General features: G+C 42.0%; 1 protein-coding gene across 7 annotated transcripts in view; it reads right to left on the bottom strand.

Moving 5' to 3' along the window:
- Window positions 1-15,476, bottom strand: part of VPS8 (VPS8 subunit of CORVET complex) — an 85,546-nt gene that overhangs the window by 40,259 nt on the left and 29,811 nt on the right. For all 7 annotated transcript variants that reach the window (XR_005933287.1, XM_041126418.1, XM_030027262.1 and 4 more), the window contains 11 exons: window positions 15,298-15,344; window positions 14,316-14,405; window positions 13,871-13,917; window positions 13,120-13,342; window positions 11,447-11,536; window positions 9,963-10,014; window positions 9,630-9,672; window positions 8,774-8,846; window positions 4,530-4,649; window positions 3,858-3,929; window positions 1,129-1,248 (listed from right to left, as the gene is read on the bottom strand). Coding sequence is in view for 6 of the 7 variants with exons in the window: in XM_041126418.1 (XP_040982352.1) it covers window positions 1,129-1,248; window positions 3,858-3,929; window positions 4,530-4,649; window positions 8,774-8,846; window positions 9,630-9,672; window positions 9,963-10,014; window positions 11,447-11,536; window positions 13,120-13,342; window positions 13,871-13,917; window positions 14,316-14,405; window positions 15,298-15,344 (977 nt within the window). In the remaining variant the exon portion in view is untranslated. The remainder of the gene's footprint in view (window positions 1-1,128; window positions 1,249-3,857; window positions 3,930-4,529; window positions 4,650-8,773; window positions 8,847-9,629; window positions 9,673-9,962; window positions 10,015-11,446; window positions 11,537-13,119; window positions 13,343-13,870; window positions 13,918-14,315; window positions 14,406-15,297; window positions 15,345-15,476) is intronic.

The raw sequence follows: 15,476 nt of genomic DNA, 5'->3' as shown, positions 1-15,476 counted from the left end.
AGCAGATTGTGAGCACCAATAATGGCAACAACAAATCAAAACACAACAGTGCAATTTCAATGTACTATTCATCTCTGAAGTACTCTCTCTACTACAGTCCTATAACTGAGGACACTTAAGAATACTGGAGTAACCAGGAACTGCTGAAGGACTCCAGGGAGGGAAACCCATAATTCTGCACCAGGATCTAGAACCAAGCTTTGGGGAACCCAGGAAATATAGAATAACTCAGGGGACCCCATGGCCTTGCCTTGGACTACACACCAAACAACTGGAACTACTACGCTGACCCTTTCGACTTCTCTCCTGGACTGTGCCATCTCTTCCAGAAAACCAGGAAATTGTGTAATTCGTATCAGTAATTAAAGTGTTTAATGCAAATCCATTTAGCCTCCACAGAGTTCTTTGACCTTAAATTATGACAAAGGACATATATTTTCTAACTCATTTTTTATTAGTGTCCATATATCCATATTATCATCAAAGCACAACTGCTATAGCCATTGAAGCCTCCTCCTCAGTCCCAGGAATTTCTGGGACCTAAGCTGGGATATAAACTTAACCCATGCAAGCTTCAGGCACGCATTGGTGCATATCAGCCTATTTCAAATAGCAAAGAAGGATAGTGGCCACATGAACTAGAAATTACCAGCTACATATACATGCTCTATAAGCTCGCTAATGTAATTTTAATTGGCACCCCTTATCTCCTTACCTTGGCATCTTCATATGCATAACAAGTGACAACAGAGTCACCAAAATGCTCACTGGGGCTTAAACAGCTTTGTTCCTGCCCTTATGGGCCTTTGCTTTCCCTCTCCTGACACGCTAGTGACCACAGGAATCTGCCATTCCATGGAGAAGAGCAGAGGCTGTTCCATCTCCTTGGACCTGACCCTATTTCTCACACAATTCCAGCAGGCAAGCTGCAATATGGAGCTTACTATACTTGTATGGTCTCTCCTACTCTGCTTCTTTGAAACCACAGCAATGTCCCAGCAAGATGCTATCTGTTCTGTAACGCACCGGTACCTCCAGAATTGCTTCAGTCTAGAGCACTTAACCACGCTTTCTGTACTGCTGCACCCTGTCTGGAATTTTTTCCACCCCTCACAAAGGAATACTTGCCTGGTCAAAAAGTGTCCTGTTCACAAACAACGTGTTGTTGGGCTTGGCAAGCTGACGGGCAAGGAAGGTAAAGAGACAGCCAACCTGTGATGGAGTGAAGTCAGAATTCTCTACCATGACCTGAGAAGCATTAGAGAGAAAAGGAAAAATAAAAATGCAAGTGGTTGATTCTGCAGCTGCCTTTGGGAAAGCAATCAGGACACTGCAACAAGAAATCCCTGTACAGCCATCATGTCTCCTCCTACCCTAGACATCTACCTAATCTTCTGGTGTTAGTCCATCCTGAAGGTCAAAATATAAGCCACCTTCCATGGCATTTCACTGTGTCACCTGAAGACACAGACAGTGGATGTGTCCTTGCTAAACCACCTCTGTCCTAAAGCTGAAGAGGCTCAACCTCTCTGCTGTATACTCAAGGGAAGTACTCTTGCATGGTCCTGATTTTAGGGTGTGAAAGGGCTCCACCCATATTTATCTCCATCTCTGTAGTCTGTGCTGATCACTGGACTTGTAACAGAGCTTCTGAGCAGGGAAATGTTGTCACATGAGGAAAAAAGAAGATTAATAATTATAGGAGAAAAAAAATACATTTGACTTCAAGTCCCAGGCACTCACCAATTCAATTGTGGTACGCAGAAGAACTGATCAAATGACAAAGAAACAACCATAGGTTTGGGGAAAAGTTTCTTTTCTTACATTAAATTAGCTGTTAATCTATGAATATTACCAGAAACTTGTAGCTGTACTGGCTTGATTTGAAATTACAGAAAAACAGAATATCTAAGAGTCACTACAAAAGGGATTTCAAACCTGAAAAGTGCTTGTCACCTGTCTGGCATATAAAAAATGAGCATGATGTGTCCTGACTTGCTGTCTCATGCTTCTAAAAAAAACCTAAACACTAAGGGAAAGTGAAATGCCCGTTTGGAGAGTTCCCCTCTAAGAGCTGTGGGTTTAGTTGGGAGGAAATCCATCACCTGAACAACTCTGTCAGCCAACATCTAAGAATTGCTCCAGGAAAGCCTAGACATGGAGCATCTCACAGCTTATAACCTCATTCAGTCTAAGCTTGGGAGATACAACTGATTTCTTAAAGTGACCCAGAGTTCCAGATCCCCATGAGATACTAATGGTTATCTTACAGAAGTGGAGGCAGACAGGTAAGACACACTAAGGAATCAAGTAGAGCTCTTCTTGAAGCATCAGCTAATGCTATCATTCTTTTTTAATCTTAATTTTCTGTTTAAAAAGGCTATTTCATACAGGAGCCTATTCAGAATGGCATTAGCTAATAGCATTAAAAATATGGGTCACTAAAACAATAGGAGTGTTTTATTCATTTTGGCTTTGTTTTTCACAAACTGGGCCCTTGTCAGTCCTCGTGAAGGTGAGAATACTGTACCTCTGAAACAGAGCAACCTGACAGAGGCTTACAGGCCAACCATGTGGACTTTCTGAAAGACGATATATTTGGCAAAGTTTAGATCAGCATTAGAGCATCTGTGTTGACCAAGCTATTTTAAAGGTGCGCCTATTTCCTAAGTGTAAAGTTCCAAGATTTTTTTTATTTTTATCCAAAACAAGAGCAGATTCCAGACCAAGGGACTAACAGTTCTCATAACACCAAATTGTTTGCCTGCAGATGCATTTAATCCTGCAACACATTTCACAATTGCCCTCCGTTTCCCCTCCAAGAGCAGGGTTGAATTCTGTTGTGGTGGACATTTGCTACATAGCCAGCAGCACAGAGTAAGGCTGTAAACAGCTCCATCCAGCCTATGCTGTGCCACAGGAACACATCCCACAGTAGCTCCAGAACACAGCTGCAGTGTGCCACCCCCTGCTTACAGCAGCTAAAGACACAAAAAAGCATGGTCTAAGGCAACACAGGGCTAACATCCTTACACCAACATCCTACTCAGATAAGCTCACAGAAGTTCCCCCACAGTGGCATTATCTCAGCCCCTCCAACAGAGCCTACTGCAGCAGCGCTGTTACTGAATTCACTCATTGGTGCCCTTGCTCTCTTCTATCAATGATGACAGTGACAGGGAAATGCTACTTATGATATGTTTATACATAAACAGCTTCCAAGTGGAGTTACTCATTATTAATGCTGACAGCTCTGAAGGGGAAAGCAAACGGTATTTGGCAGCAATGGCTTTTAATGAGAACATCCATTGTTAAGGAACACAGGCTGCAGATGACAAGTGATTTCTAGAGCACCAGGCTGATAACTCTGACATTCCTCTTCTCTCCCATTTACTAAAGATAGGCCTGTCATTCTGGATATGTTACATCCCAAACACAGCATTTACAGATACAAGGAGCAGGGTTTTATCAGAAGAGCACTGGCATCCTGCCAAGCACAGGATTCCTGGGACCCTTTTTCCTGCTCAGAAGGAATCAGGGAGTGGAATCAACGAGAAGCAGATAAAAATAAACTTAACAGAGCAGACAGGAGACATTTGACCACAAAGTACGACCCAGGTGAAATCACAGACAGTAAAGGAGACCTCTCTATCACCATATTTAATGTGCATGAAGCATCACTTCCAAATATCCAACTGACAGCCTTGGCTGAGGTGAATCCATGCTCCAGCCCACCACCTTCTCTGAGATGTCATCCAGGGCAGGACTAGAAAGACCTCATCCAAATTACAGGCTTTACTGCACAGTGTTGGTATATAATCAGATGTAAACAAAGGTTAATTTTTACGCATACTCACTTTCAGAAGTATGTCCACAATTCTCTGTTGATATTCCACAGCTTGTTTGTCATTCTTAAAGTCTTCAAAAGTCTGCATGAGGCAAAACACTGACACCTTGAGAAGAATGCTCTCCACTGCCAACCCCAGAAATACAAGCAAACACAAAGAAGCAGCCATATCACAAAGCTGACAATGCTTTTAAGTCCTTTCTGTGCTTACCGCCTAAGCAGCAGGTTCCAAGATACAATTTGCTCTTTTGTAACTACCAAAATGATTCTTACACATTCAGGTAAAAGTAACAGGTCCAAATAGACAGAGGAAATTCAAGAAATTTAGAAAGGAAGGAAGATGACTCTTTATGCAGGAGAAGGATGTAGATACTAAAACACTCTTTACAAATACATTATTCTTGTTTTATCTGTGCTTTAAAGATGGCCTCTGTTACCAGAGTCTTCACTGTATAATGTCACTTTCATCATTTTATATTTAGGGACATAAAGGAATATTATGGTCTCCTCTGATATCTTACAGAACACACATCAAAACTGTTCCTGCATCAAGCCAGTAACTACTGGTTTAGCTAAAGCATTAACTTTTTAATAGGAATCTTACAGATCATGCAACAATGACATAGATGATGGAAGAACATGCCTTGCATTTTTCTCTTGGAGGAGATCAGCAATCTCTTACCAGAGCAAGAACATTAAGGAATTCCCGAGTGTCGAAGTGTAGCAAGGTACGAACATAAGGGTAGACCTCTTCATCCGCAGATCCCTCAGTTGAATGCAGCCGGATGAGAAATTCAAAGACCTGCAATGAAAATTCAAACAAACACAGCAGATTCCCATGGATTTCAGATAACTGATAGCACAAGCACATGGGAAAGCAGCATTGTTACCTGCTTTGCACTAAGTTTTAAAGCACCTTAGGAGTCCATCAGTGTTCTTACTTGAATGATGTTTTCTGCTGCTTGTTAGTAGGAAAAAAATTCCCCCTCCTTAGACTCGCCAACAAATTTAAGATCAATCAAAATTTAAGATCAATCAAAAATTAAGGCTTATACTTGCAGACCAAAGCATGTGAAATTAGGTAACTCCCCTTCTCAGCAGCTCTCCTTAGAAGCTGTGCAACTCCTCCTTAACCAGGGCACAGCTCCTCTCCTTGTCAGCAGTTCCCTTGGGAAGAGCTAGTCAGTCTGCCCCCTCACTTTAAGCCACAAAGCTTTTGGCGCTGCAAAGACTGACTTAGGTGCTATTCAACTCTCCATCTCTTCCACTGACTTTCTAGTTCCTGAAATTTGAGCATGTCTTTCAAACTGAAGGCAACTCCCTTTATTGAACCACTGACAGAGGTGTCCAGATCCTCCCAGGGAACAAACAGGGCAGTGACAGCTCCAGTTGTCTCAAACATGCTCACAGCAGATCTGGCTACCAGCAAAAAGAGAGCAGACTGCTGCAGACTGGCTAGTGCTCGTGAGTATGTGTTCAGATACACACTGGGATCCCATGGAGAACTGACAAGCAATAAATACACTCTCCCAGCCATCCTCAGGAAATGCCACATTCCCTCATTTACTCCTCTTCCGAGTTAATTTTCTTGTCACCACAGTGGCAGTGAAGCCAGGAGGAATTAGCAGCTTGACTTTCAGACCTACAACCTTCCCTGTTGGCTTCCTTGAACCTGATACCCACCTGTCAGCTAGGAACTCTCAAGAAAACAAACAAACAAAAAAACCCCAGACTGTAGCTAGAGTGGATTCAAGTATGCAGACAGAAAGGTGTTACTTAAGCCAAGTTCTCAGGAACACTATCAAAGGTCATAAAAAGCAGAGGTTGATGGCTCCTCCCTAGAGCTACTGCTGCTGGTTGGGTACCACTTCCCCTCAGATCCTGAGCCACAGTCTGTTGCTGTGCCAGCATTACTTTGTGCAAGGGACAACTTGATAAGGACCATGGGAGAGGGCAACAGCCTAGTGCTTGATCCAGCAAAGGGGAGCAGACTCGTTTGCACACCCTGTGAGGAATGTGTTTGCAGTAACCCTGAGCTACCACACACATATAGCTACAACTCTGGATTAGCAAAAAAAAAAAAAAACCCAAACAAAAAAACCCACCACACCAAAAAACCCCACTCCACAACCAAAGAATATCTGTTCCATATTCCATTGCACTGCAAAGAGAAAGTGCAAACCAGAAAGCACCTCCTCTTACTGAAACCCTGAAACTAAAGTGAAACGTTAGAGAGCCCCAAAAAATGTTTGCAGTAAAACTGGCCAGAAACTCAGGAAAGAGTTTTATGTGCACAAAAAGATGATCAGGAGCATCCTCTGTTTTAAGAAATTGTCAGAGATGACTCCAAAGGAGTTAAGCTTTGCCTTAGGCCAAGCTTCAGACACAGCTTAAAAAGAAAGAAATAGTCACCTTGAGGACTCTGACGGAAATAATGAATAAGGAAAGGAGATTTACTTGGCAGTGACCAAGCCAGCTCTCGTGACATGTAACCTGTATGTCTAGTCATACTTTTAGCATAAGTTCACTGTGATTTTAGCTAAGTACTCTCTCCCTGTGATGAAACCATTAAGAACATGCTCACACCTGTCCTGAACAAATACATAAGGCATATGCAATAGTACTTGTTGCCTTGAAATAACCTGCCAATCTCTTGGGCAATCCACATGGAAAAGGCTATTTCTCACAACATGAAAGCTACTGTTGCAGACTCAGAACAGTGTGATAAATCTGGTCAGCCAAAGATGGTCTGCTGAACAGTGCAGCAAAGAACAACATGAAGAGATGCAGCTCAAGAATCAAACGTTGTCCTAAAGGAGGACAGTAGGATAACCCTGCACTGTCACAGGATAATAGCAGCACACAGAAGCCTTAAGGCCTCAGCTGCTGTTCCTTAGGTGCCCTGGGAAGATGATTTGGATGTTAGGTCACAGCTCTTCCTAGAGGGACTAGGCAGAACAACAAAACAACGAGAGATGGATAGTCAGCCTGTGCTCAGCCTACAGGGTGTAAAACAAGCAGCTTCAGAGCCTATAAACATAGGTATAGGCTTTTCTGAAGCAACTAAGATCCTGCCATATAAGCAGAATGGCTGGACATAGGCCAACTCTCCCAAACTAAGGACGGCCAAGATGTGTGGATGAAGAATGTAGTACCAGCCTATTGCCTCCTAACCAGAGCTAGAACAGACTGAGAAAGCAGATGATCTTAACAGTCACCACAAGACTGGAAAATATCAAGCCATGGGTTGCTTTATGCCTTTTCTCAAGAGAAGGAAGAAACTAGCTACCTTTTAAGTTGTCTCAAAGTGGCACTATCAGAAAAGGGAAATTGTCTTTCCAAACACCATCACTGTGGAAGAGTCTTTTGGGAAAGCCTCTTCCCCTCAGTGCTGTGGGCAGAAGGCAGTAATAAGGATATATGGGAAGGAGTTGTCAAACAGCCTGAATCACAGACTTCACAGCCATCACAGATTCACCTCAGCTCCAAACCTCAGATACAGTCATAGACATTAGGGAGGGACAACAGGAATGTAAGCTGTAGGCCAAACCCAAAATCCCCATACAAAACTTGGAATCACATAAACTGGAATCAAATGCTAGGATACAGGAGTTTAAATTCAGAACTGACTGCATCCTCCTTTCTCTCCAAGTACCAAAAGATATCTCCAAGTACCAAAAGACATCTAATGTTAAACCCTTTCCCAGTTCTGTGACCCCCTGAACCTCCTTCCTGCCAAAGGAGGCTCTCAAGAGGGGTTCCTCAGATAAGCCTAAGGAGAGGTGTTGTAGCACCCTTAACCTATTAAGTAGCTCTGGCAAACAATTGCCCACATATGACTGAGTGAAGTGGCAGAGGAGCAGCCGCCACTGAAACAGATAGCTGGCTGACCCTGCAAGCCAAGGGTACAAGGATGCAGTCTGGAGCACTTGATTACAATGTGCTCTTGACCTCAGCTGAATACCTGCAGTTATCACAAGACTGGAAATTCATCTTCAGCAAATACGTCTTGATGAGCAGAGATGAGCGTGAACACACACTAATATAATTATGATCATAAAATAAAAAGCCTCAGATAAACCTGCAACCACAAGCTACTTACTAGAGACATTTCTACATACTGAACTCTACCTAGTACTACCTAACTCAGCAGCCATGGCACACTTCACCTCATCCACCAAGTATCTGTGGATACGTGATCCGGATTTAAGTGGCAGGGCAGATATATTCAGCCTGCACATGGGAATTACACCTAGAGGACAGATGCATGAATGTCTTGAATACCTGAGACTGGATAAGCCTCAGAAGTGAAGATACAGTGACGGGATACTAGGGCAAAGACTGAAATGCATCAAATGGGACCTTCATCATGGAAAATGACTGTGCTGAACTTTACACTTTGCTGTGCAAAGAGGCCAGAGGTGTAATATCTGAGGCAAGAAAACTCCAACACAAACTAAAGTTTTAGCAACAGCCAAACAGAGGAAGCAATATTTAGTTAATGTTCTTTGATGTTATCTCACTTTCAACTCCTGTCAATCCCATCTAACATGCATTTGAAATAAGGGAAGATCCTCCCATATCATAGTCAAGTTTAGAAGGCAGAGACACCTACAGATTTCTGGTAACTTTGTGGTAGAATAAGGAAAAAAACCAATCAAAATTAGTGCCACTAAGAACTCTATGTTCCCACACCCCAATTTACAGTTGAAAGAAAAATATTAAGTTCAAATGTTCAGAATGCAACAACCATTTGATTTCATTCTTTAAAAATTTATTTGGTATTTACAGTGGTATATACTCATATCACAAGGATACAGCTATCAGATTGATAATAGTTTTCTATCAGAAACCCATGAAATAAGACATACGCAGCTACTTCTAAAAACCTCACATGGGAAAGTTTCCTTCCGAAAGGTTGCTCACCTGATTTTTAACTAAAGGTACCAGATCCTCAGGAATATCACCCAATGGATATGCACGGCCTGCCAAGCAGCAGCTATAAAAAAGGAGGGGAAAGGAATTTTCAGTAAGTCCTGACATTAAACAGATTGAAGAGAACAGTTTATTTTTTAGTTACTTTTCAGGATGCTCTTAAAGCAAGTCAAATTTATTTTGTAAATCATGAAAGCAAGCATTGCAGACAGCGCTGCTGTTAATACACAATAAGCCAACTCACTGCATAAATTTGCATCCAAGGTACACCTTCCACAGCAGAAAAGTAACAGGGAAACTCAGTATTTCTCACAAAAATCTTTACTCTTGCTTTTTAGGAAGCAGGAATAATGCAGAATCTAATGTTGATGATCTTCAATAAATTCCAGCAAGAGGAATTCACTAATTAATCACTACTGTCCAATCTCAGAATGGCCTCCTGCAAATGATAGGCAACACAATAAGCAGCAACTGAGCACAGCTATCCCAAAAGGCACGGCAGAAGGGCCTAAAATACAGCTTTTCAGGCTGTGGAGTCCTTGTTCAAGGAGCACTGTCACACACAGGACAAAGAACTGACTCTAACCAAATTCTAAAGATAAAGACATGGTCTTGGCATAGCAGCAGTAACTTGAGCTCTAAGTCTCCGACTTTACCCTACCAATCCACTCACAGGATGTGTAACAAGAAGCTGTTGTAACTTTAAGTCAGCTGTACAAAGTAGCCATTGCTATTTTACACAATCTCTCAGACCTTGACACACACTGTAAGATCATGCAACTATAGTGAGTTAAAAATTTGGTGCCACCACTAGGCAACACGTCACACACTTTCTAAAGGACCTTACCTTATATATACAAGCAGCTTGTTGCCCATTATCACCTGCTCATCTACAAAACAAAAATTATTTGTCACCTTTTCTTCACAAGACAACATATAGAGATACAACTCTTTCCCAGCTGTTAGCAAAACATCTCATCTGACACACATGCAGAGTTTGACACACAGTGAGCTGAGCAGCTTTACACACAGTAAATAGTACTAGAACACTTTTCTGTTCTCCAAGACCCTTATATTGAGCGTGTACTTCCTTTTTGCATCCCTCTGTTGGAAGTGACCAGAGATAGTCAAAACGTCAAACATCAAAACTAGAAACCCTTAAAGGGAAAGAATTCTGTACCTGTGAGAGACTTCCCAGCATTCAGTGGAGGAGCAATGACTTTGAACAGCTTCTGTAACAAGAAAGAAGGCAGTGCTCAAGCAGCCGGAAAAGCTCAAAGCAAAGAATCTGTGTGGTTTTAAAGCAGACACCAATGGGGCATCTTCCCCCCAGAAACTCTGCTTTCTCACCATGTCTTACAATTAAAGGCACAGAGGCCACCAAGATGTGGCAAAGGATGCTTTTCACAGCTGATGTTATGATGGATGAAAAAACAGCCTTCATTCAATCAGATCTAACCCTAAGCATAGGCCACACTAAAAAAAACAATGTTCAGTAGTCCCAGAAGTAACAGTCAGAGCATAACTGACCAGCCTCACTTCCTGTTCCTGAATCTTCTGCCACCAGAGATTATGCAAACCTTCATCCTACATAGCAGGGTCACCAGACAGCCTTTAGTTTGGGTATGTAGAATGAGGACTCATCTAAATACTTAGCTGTAGAAAGCAGAAAAAGTTACTTGTACTCATACAGCTAGTGCTTGGCTTCCAGAAGTCCTTTTTAAAATCATGAACACCTCAAGAGTTTCCTTCCTGAGAAAAATAAAATGAGATTATAACTGCTAAAAATTGGGCAGTTTAAGATTTTCACATTCAAATGGACCCAGCTCTCTATTTCAGAGCTACTGAGAAAATACCAGCAGTGCTTCCGTAATGCAACATCTTGACATTACAGCTATAGGCTTCAAGAGCAATTGGTATATCAGGCACATCTTCAGAATTACCAGCAACAGCATCAACAGGGCCTTCAGTTACAGCATTCCATCGAGTCCTGTGCTTGCTAATGTAGATAGATCACACCCAAGTGCTAAGAACAAAGCCTGCCTCAATGGAAGGACTGTTTCTAGCATTTTTTCTGAACTCTGTACACAGGTAAGTTCACCCTTTGTTTCTATCACTCTTTAATACATATTAATATATTATTGTGTCAGCAGAGGAAGAACAGTATGAAGGAAAAAAAAGCATCAGGTGTTCATAGAACCTCTCACACTACACCCCCATTAATCCCATTGTGCAGAAAGTTGATGCGTTCTCAGCACGTCGTGCCATATAGGCTAGGCTCACCACCAGCAACAAAGCTGTTAGCAGACAGTTTTGCAATGCAATCGCCGTAAGGCATCATGTTATTCTCTTCTGCTGCTTTTGTTTTATATTTATTTTATTAACATGACTAAACTTCCTGCTCTAACTTTGCAGAACATTGCTACCTCTGCAGGGAAATTTGTGTTCTAAAGCACAGTAATTACAAATCACTTTTTTCCTCTACTGCATCTAGTCAAATAAACTGCAGATATCATACATGATTTCTCCCTTGAAATGAAAAATAACAAGAATATATACACACTGAATGAGAAGATAATGCATTGGGTTTGAAATGCTGTTTCTCAGAAAGACTGTGTGCTGAACACACAAATAACAACTCACTGCACTGAGCATCTTTCCTACCTCCATGGGACTAATGAAGTCATTCATCCCACTGTTGTAGACATAGATCATGGCATCATAGAGATGATTTTCCCAGCATAGAAGAACTACCTGCAAGGCAAACAAAGCACAATGTAGATATACAGCTGCTCTTAGCTCACAGTTTTCTCATTCCCCAGTCTCTCGAATACAAACCCTGTCCTTACATTTGCATCATCCAACAGTATGATTTAAAGTAGAATGAGAATTTCCCCTCGCAGAAGTAGTCTCTGCAAGGACCCCAAATCCCCAAAGGCAGTATGCAGCTTATTGCTCACACAGCAAACATGGACTCTAACTGCCTAGATTCTAACATTCATAACCTGCAATGAGATTAAGGAATAATAATAAGAAAAGAAAAAAAAAAAAAAAAAAGGCAGGTCTTAGCAAATCATTTTGTCAAGTTCCCAAGCATTTCCCTCCTTGGAATAGAAAGCCATTCCTGTGAGAATAAAAACTGACCAAGGAAAACAGGACTACCCAGCAGGAACACCTCCTTGCTCCATGTCGTGGTTTAACCCCAGCCAGCAACTAAGCACCACGTAGCCACTTGCTCACTCGCCCCCACCCAGTGGGATGGGGGAGAAAATCAGGAAAAGAAGTAAAACTCATGGGTTGAGATAAGAACAGTTTAATAGAACAGAAAAGAAGAAAATAATAATGATAATGATAACACTAATAAAATGACAACAGCAATAATAAAAGGATTAGAATGTACAAATGATGCACAGTGCAATTGCTCACCACCCGCCGACCGACACCCAGCTAGTCCCCGAGCGGCGATTACCCGCCCCCCCTTCCCAGTTCCTATACTAGATGGGACGTCTCATGGTATGGAATACACCGTTAGCCAGTTTGGGTCAGGTACCCTGGCTGTGTCCTGTGCCAACTTCTTGTGCCCCTCCAGCTTTCTCACTGGCTGGGCATGAGAAGCTGAAAAATCCTTGACTTTAGTCTAAATGCTACTTAGCAACAACTGAAAACATCAGTGTTATCAACATTCTTCGCATACTGAACTCAAAACACAGCACTGTACCAGCTACCAACAAGACAGCTAACTCTATCCCAGCTGAAACCAGGACCAGTTCTAATAAAAACTGACCAAGGAAAACAGGACTACCCAGCAGGAACACCTCCTTGATCCACTAACTTTGTCATGCAAGAGCAAGCACCTGAGCAGAGCAGGCTGCCCAGCACCAAACTGACAAACACAACTCCATTTTTTTTGTGCCCCTGCAGCCTTTGATGTTAGGTAAGGTACTCAAAACAGGGAAGACTGATCATGAATATGAGAGTAATCCCAATGGACTAGTAGTTTCCAACACATTCCAACACATTAACCTATGCCACGACACAAACTAGGGGAGCAAAACATGTTTATAGAGCATGCATGTTACAGGATGGACACAGCCACGCTAAATAATTCCCACATTCATTGAATTTGATCCCAGGGACACAGGGCTAAGTTCTGTTACAAATTAGTGACCAAAAGGCATGAATGGTTTGGATTACATAAGTCTTGTCTGTTGAAAGGTGACACCTTGTTTTCCACACGCTATGCTGTGCTTAAAAGCACAAGAAGTTTGCATCAGCCACTAGGGGATGTTGTCATTTATTCAGAGGAACTCAATACAGTATGCAGTACAACAGCTCACCTGCTGTATGTCTAAGCTGGTGACATCCATATGTACAATGCAGGCTTCCAAATTTTCCAACCTGTTCTTGTCTTGGAAGTGAAGCAGCAAGTCTTTCATCACTTGAGCTGTGATCCCCATCAGCTTATCACTTAAGATATATGGCTCCAAGCACTCCAGAAAGATGCCTTTAGCTACAGAATTCTCACTCATCTTATCATATATCTGGTTAAATAATAGATCCCTAGGAGGAAAGAAGTGTTTAGTTACCAAATAATCTTATTAAAATCTCCTTACATATCTACTTTCTGAGGGCTCCAAATTAAACTCATTTATCCCTGTATTTCTCAAACTCAGGAGCTGAATGCCCTGCTCAGCTCCTACACTGATGCAAGTTATGGGCAGCTACACAGAATAAATTGGCTATGGATGTTGCAGCAAAACCCCCCCTGCTGTTAGAGGGGAAATGATGACGACAGGAAAATCTAACAAGGCAGCTTCTTTCTTAAGGGGATGGTGTGGGAGAAACAGTTTGATGCAAACTTTTCTTCCTCAACACATCAGTGAAAATTTAAGATTCACTTTTCTTTGAGTAGTGAGTACCCTGACTTTAGTATCGGTTTTTAAGCATTCCTCTAAACTGTGAAGTGATATATGATGACAATGATGTGATATGATTCCTCTAAACCATGTGATATAATAGGAGACAGCACTCAGGACTGCATGGGTTGCTAGTCTGCCTTGGGAGACAGGCTTGCAAACTCAGACTTACGTGCGCTGGAGTAAAAGACAGTAATCAACTATGACAGGCACCACATCCTGCAAAAGAAACATAAAAAAGCTGTAGGGACTAGCAAAAAATCCTGCCAAATAGCACATACCACAGAGCACAAAATGAAGCCTGGCCAATACAGAGCAGAATTGATGAGTTATTTGAATCAGCTGGTAGCTGCCACAGTTACAGGTTTTCCCCTATGCTGGTTCATATGGAGAAAACTTCTAGTCACACTTCTGCAGAGGACAGAGGGCATACAGGTTCTGCTCTGCCACCTAGCTGTAACGAAGTCCTGGTTTCATTAGTGCACACAACAGAGGTGAGAGTTCAAGTGAACCACGGCAGTATTTTTCAAAAATAGACAAGTAATTTTTGCAGCAAAGCAAAGTCTGATTAAAAAATGCAAAAGATCTAGACAAGAGAGCCCTCTGGAGCACCATACCTGAAAATGTTGCTCCATAACCTGAATTTTTCCTTGGTCAGGACATTTCTTCAAAGTCCGATCAGCATAATGGAGAAGGATTTCAACCATCTGAATTACAATAAACAAGAAAATTCTTTCAAATCCTAGAGTAGACTACCTACTTGGTAGCACATTTAATAGACTGACTTGGGGGTTGGCAGCACTGTAAACTCTGTTGTCCCATTTTGGGTATGAACTACCATGGGCAGGAAGGAGAAGAGGGAAGAGGCTGCCAAGAGACAATGGCATGACATTGCATAGAAGCAGCCCCGCAGGATGCTGAAGGCCTACACGAGCTTTAACTGACTGAGAAAGTGGGCAGCCAGTCTGCCAGCAAATTTTCAGGCAGATGAACACATCCTGAAGCACAAGGCTCATCTGGGCCATGTTTTTACCCGAAGTTTAAGTGATAGTACCTTAAAGAGCAAAACTTATTTACCCGCAAATAAAATATACATGAAGAACAAAGTACAGCTGAAAAAATATTGCAGTAATTGTGTATTTTAAACATACCCTTCCCACAAAAAGGTTCCTGTAACAACTGAACAGGATCAGTTGAAGAGTTTATTCCATGTCCATGTATACATGGAGCAAAGTTTCCATCCTGAGAGTCAGCAAGTGACGTACTCATGGACACTTGCCAACCAAAGGTCAGGAAACTCTGGAGTTACCTACAAAAAAGGTTTCTCTCCACTGTGAGGGGACCAGATATCTCAAGGCCTTGATGATAATGTCACATTTTGATTTGCTTATGCCGCAGATTTTACCCCCACCTTTACCCAAAAGGTATTTCCAAGTCTCTTTTAAAATCCTGCTCGCAATCTTAGCAAGAGAGGCACATGTACACATTCTAGAGTTAGTTGGATTAATTCTGGAGGACAGAAGCCATTCCTTCCAAGAACACAGTTAGTATCCCATCAGCATACACGAAAACCCAGTTAGGAAGAGATCAGTGACTCACTCTGTCTGCAATGACTGCTTTCCGCTTGCTTGTGTCCCCAGACAAGCCTAGAAAGAATGAAAGGGGAAAAAAAAAATTGAAGCTTTTCTCATCTAAGCTACCAGTGGAAATATAAAAATCCCACAGTTCAGATGCTAACACCACTACTGTTGAGATGCAGAGGTCAGGATACCTAAACA

The sequence above is a fragment of the Aquila chrysaetos genome, chromosome 10 (genome assembly GCF_900496995.4).
Source record: "Aquila chrysaetos chrysaetos chromosome 10, bAquChr1.4, whole genome shotgun sequence".
Classification (NCBI taxonomy): Eukaryota; Metazoa; Chordata; class Aves; order Accipitriformes; family Accipitridae; genus Aquila; species Aquila chrysaetos.
This window is presented reverse-complemented; position numbering and strand designations above follow the sequence as displayed.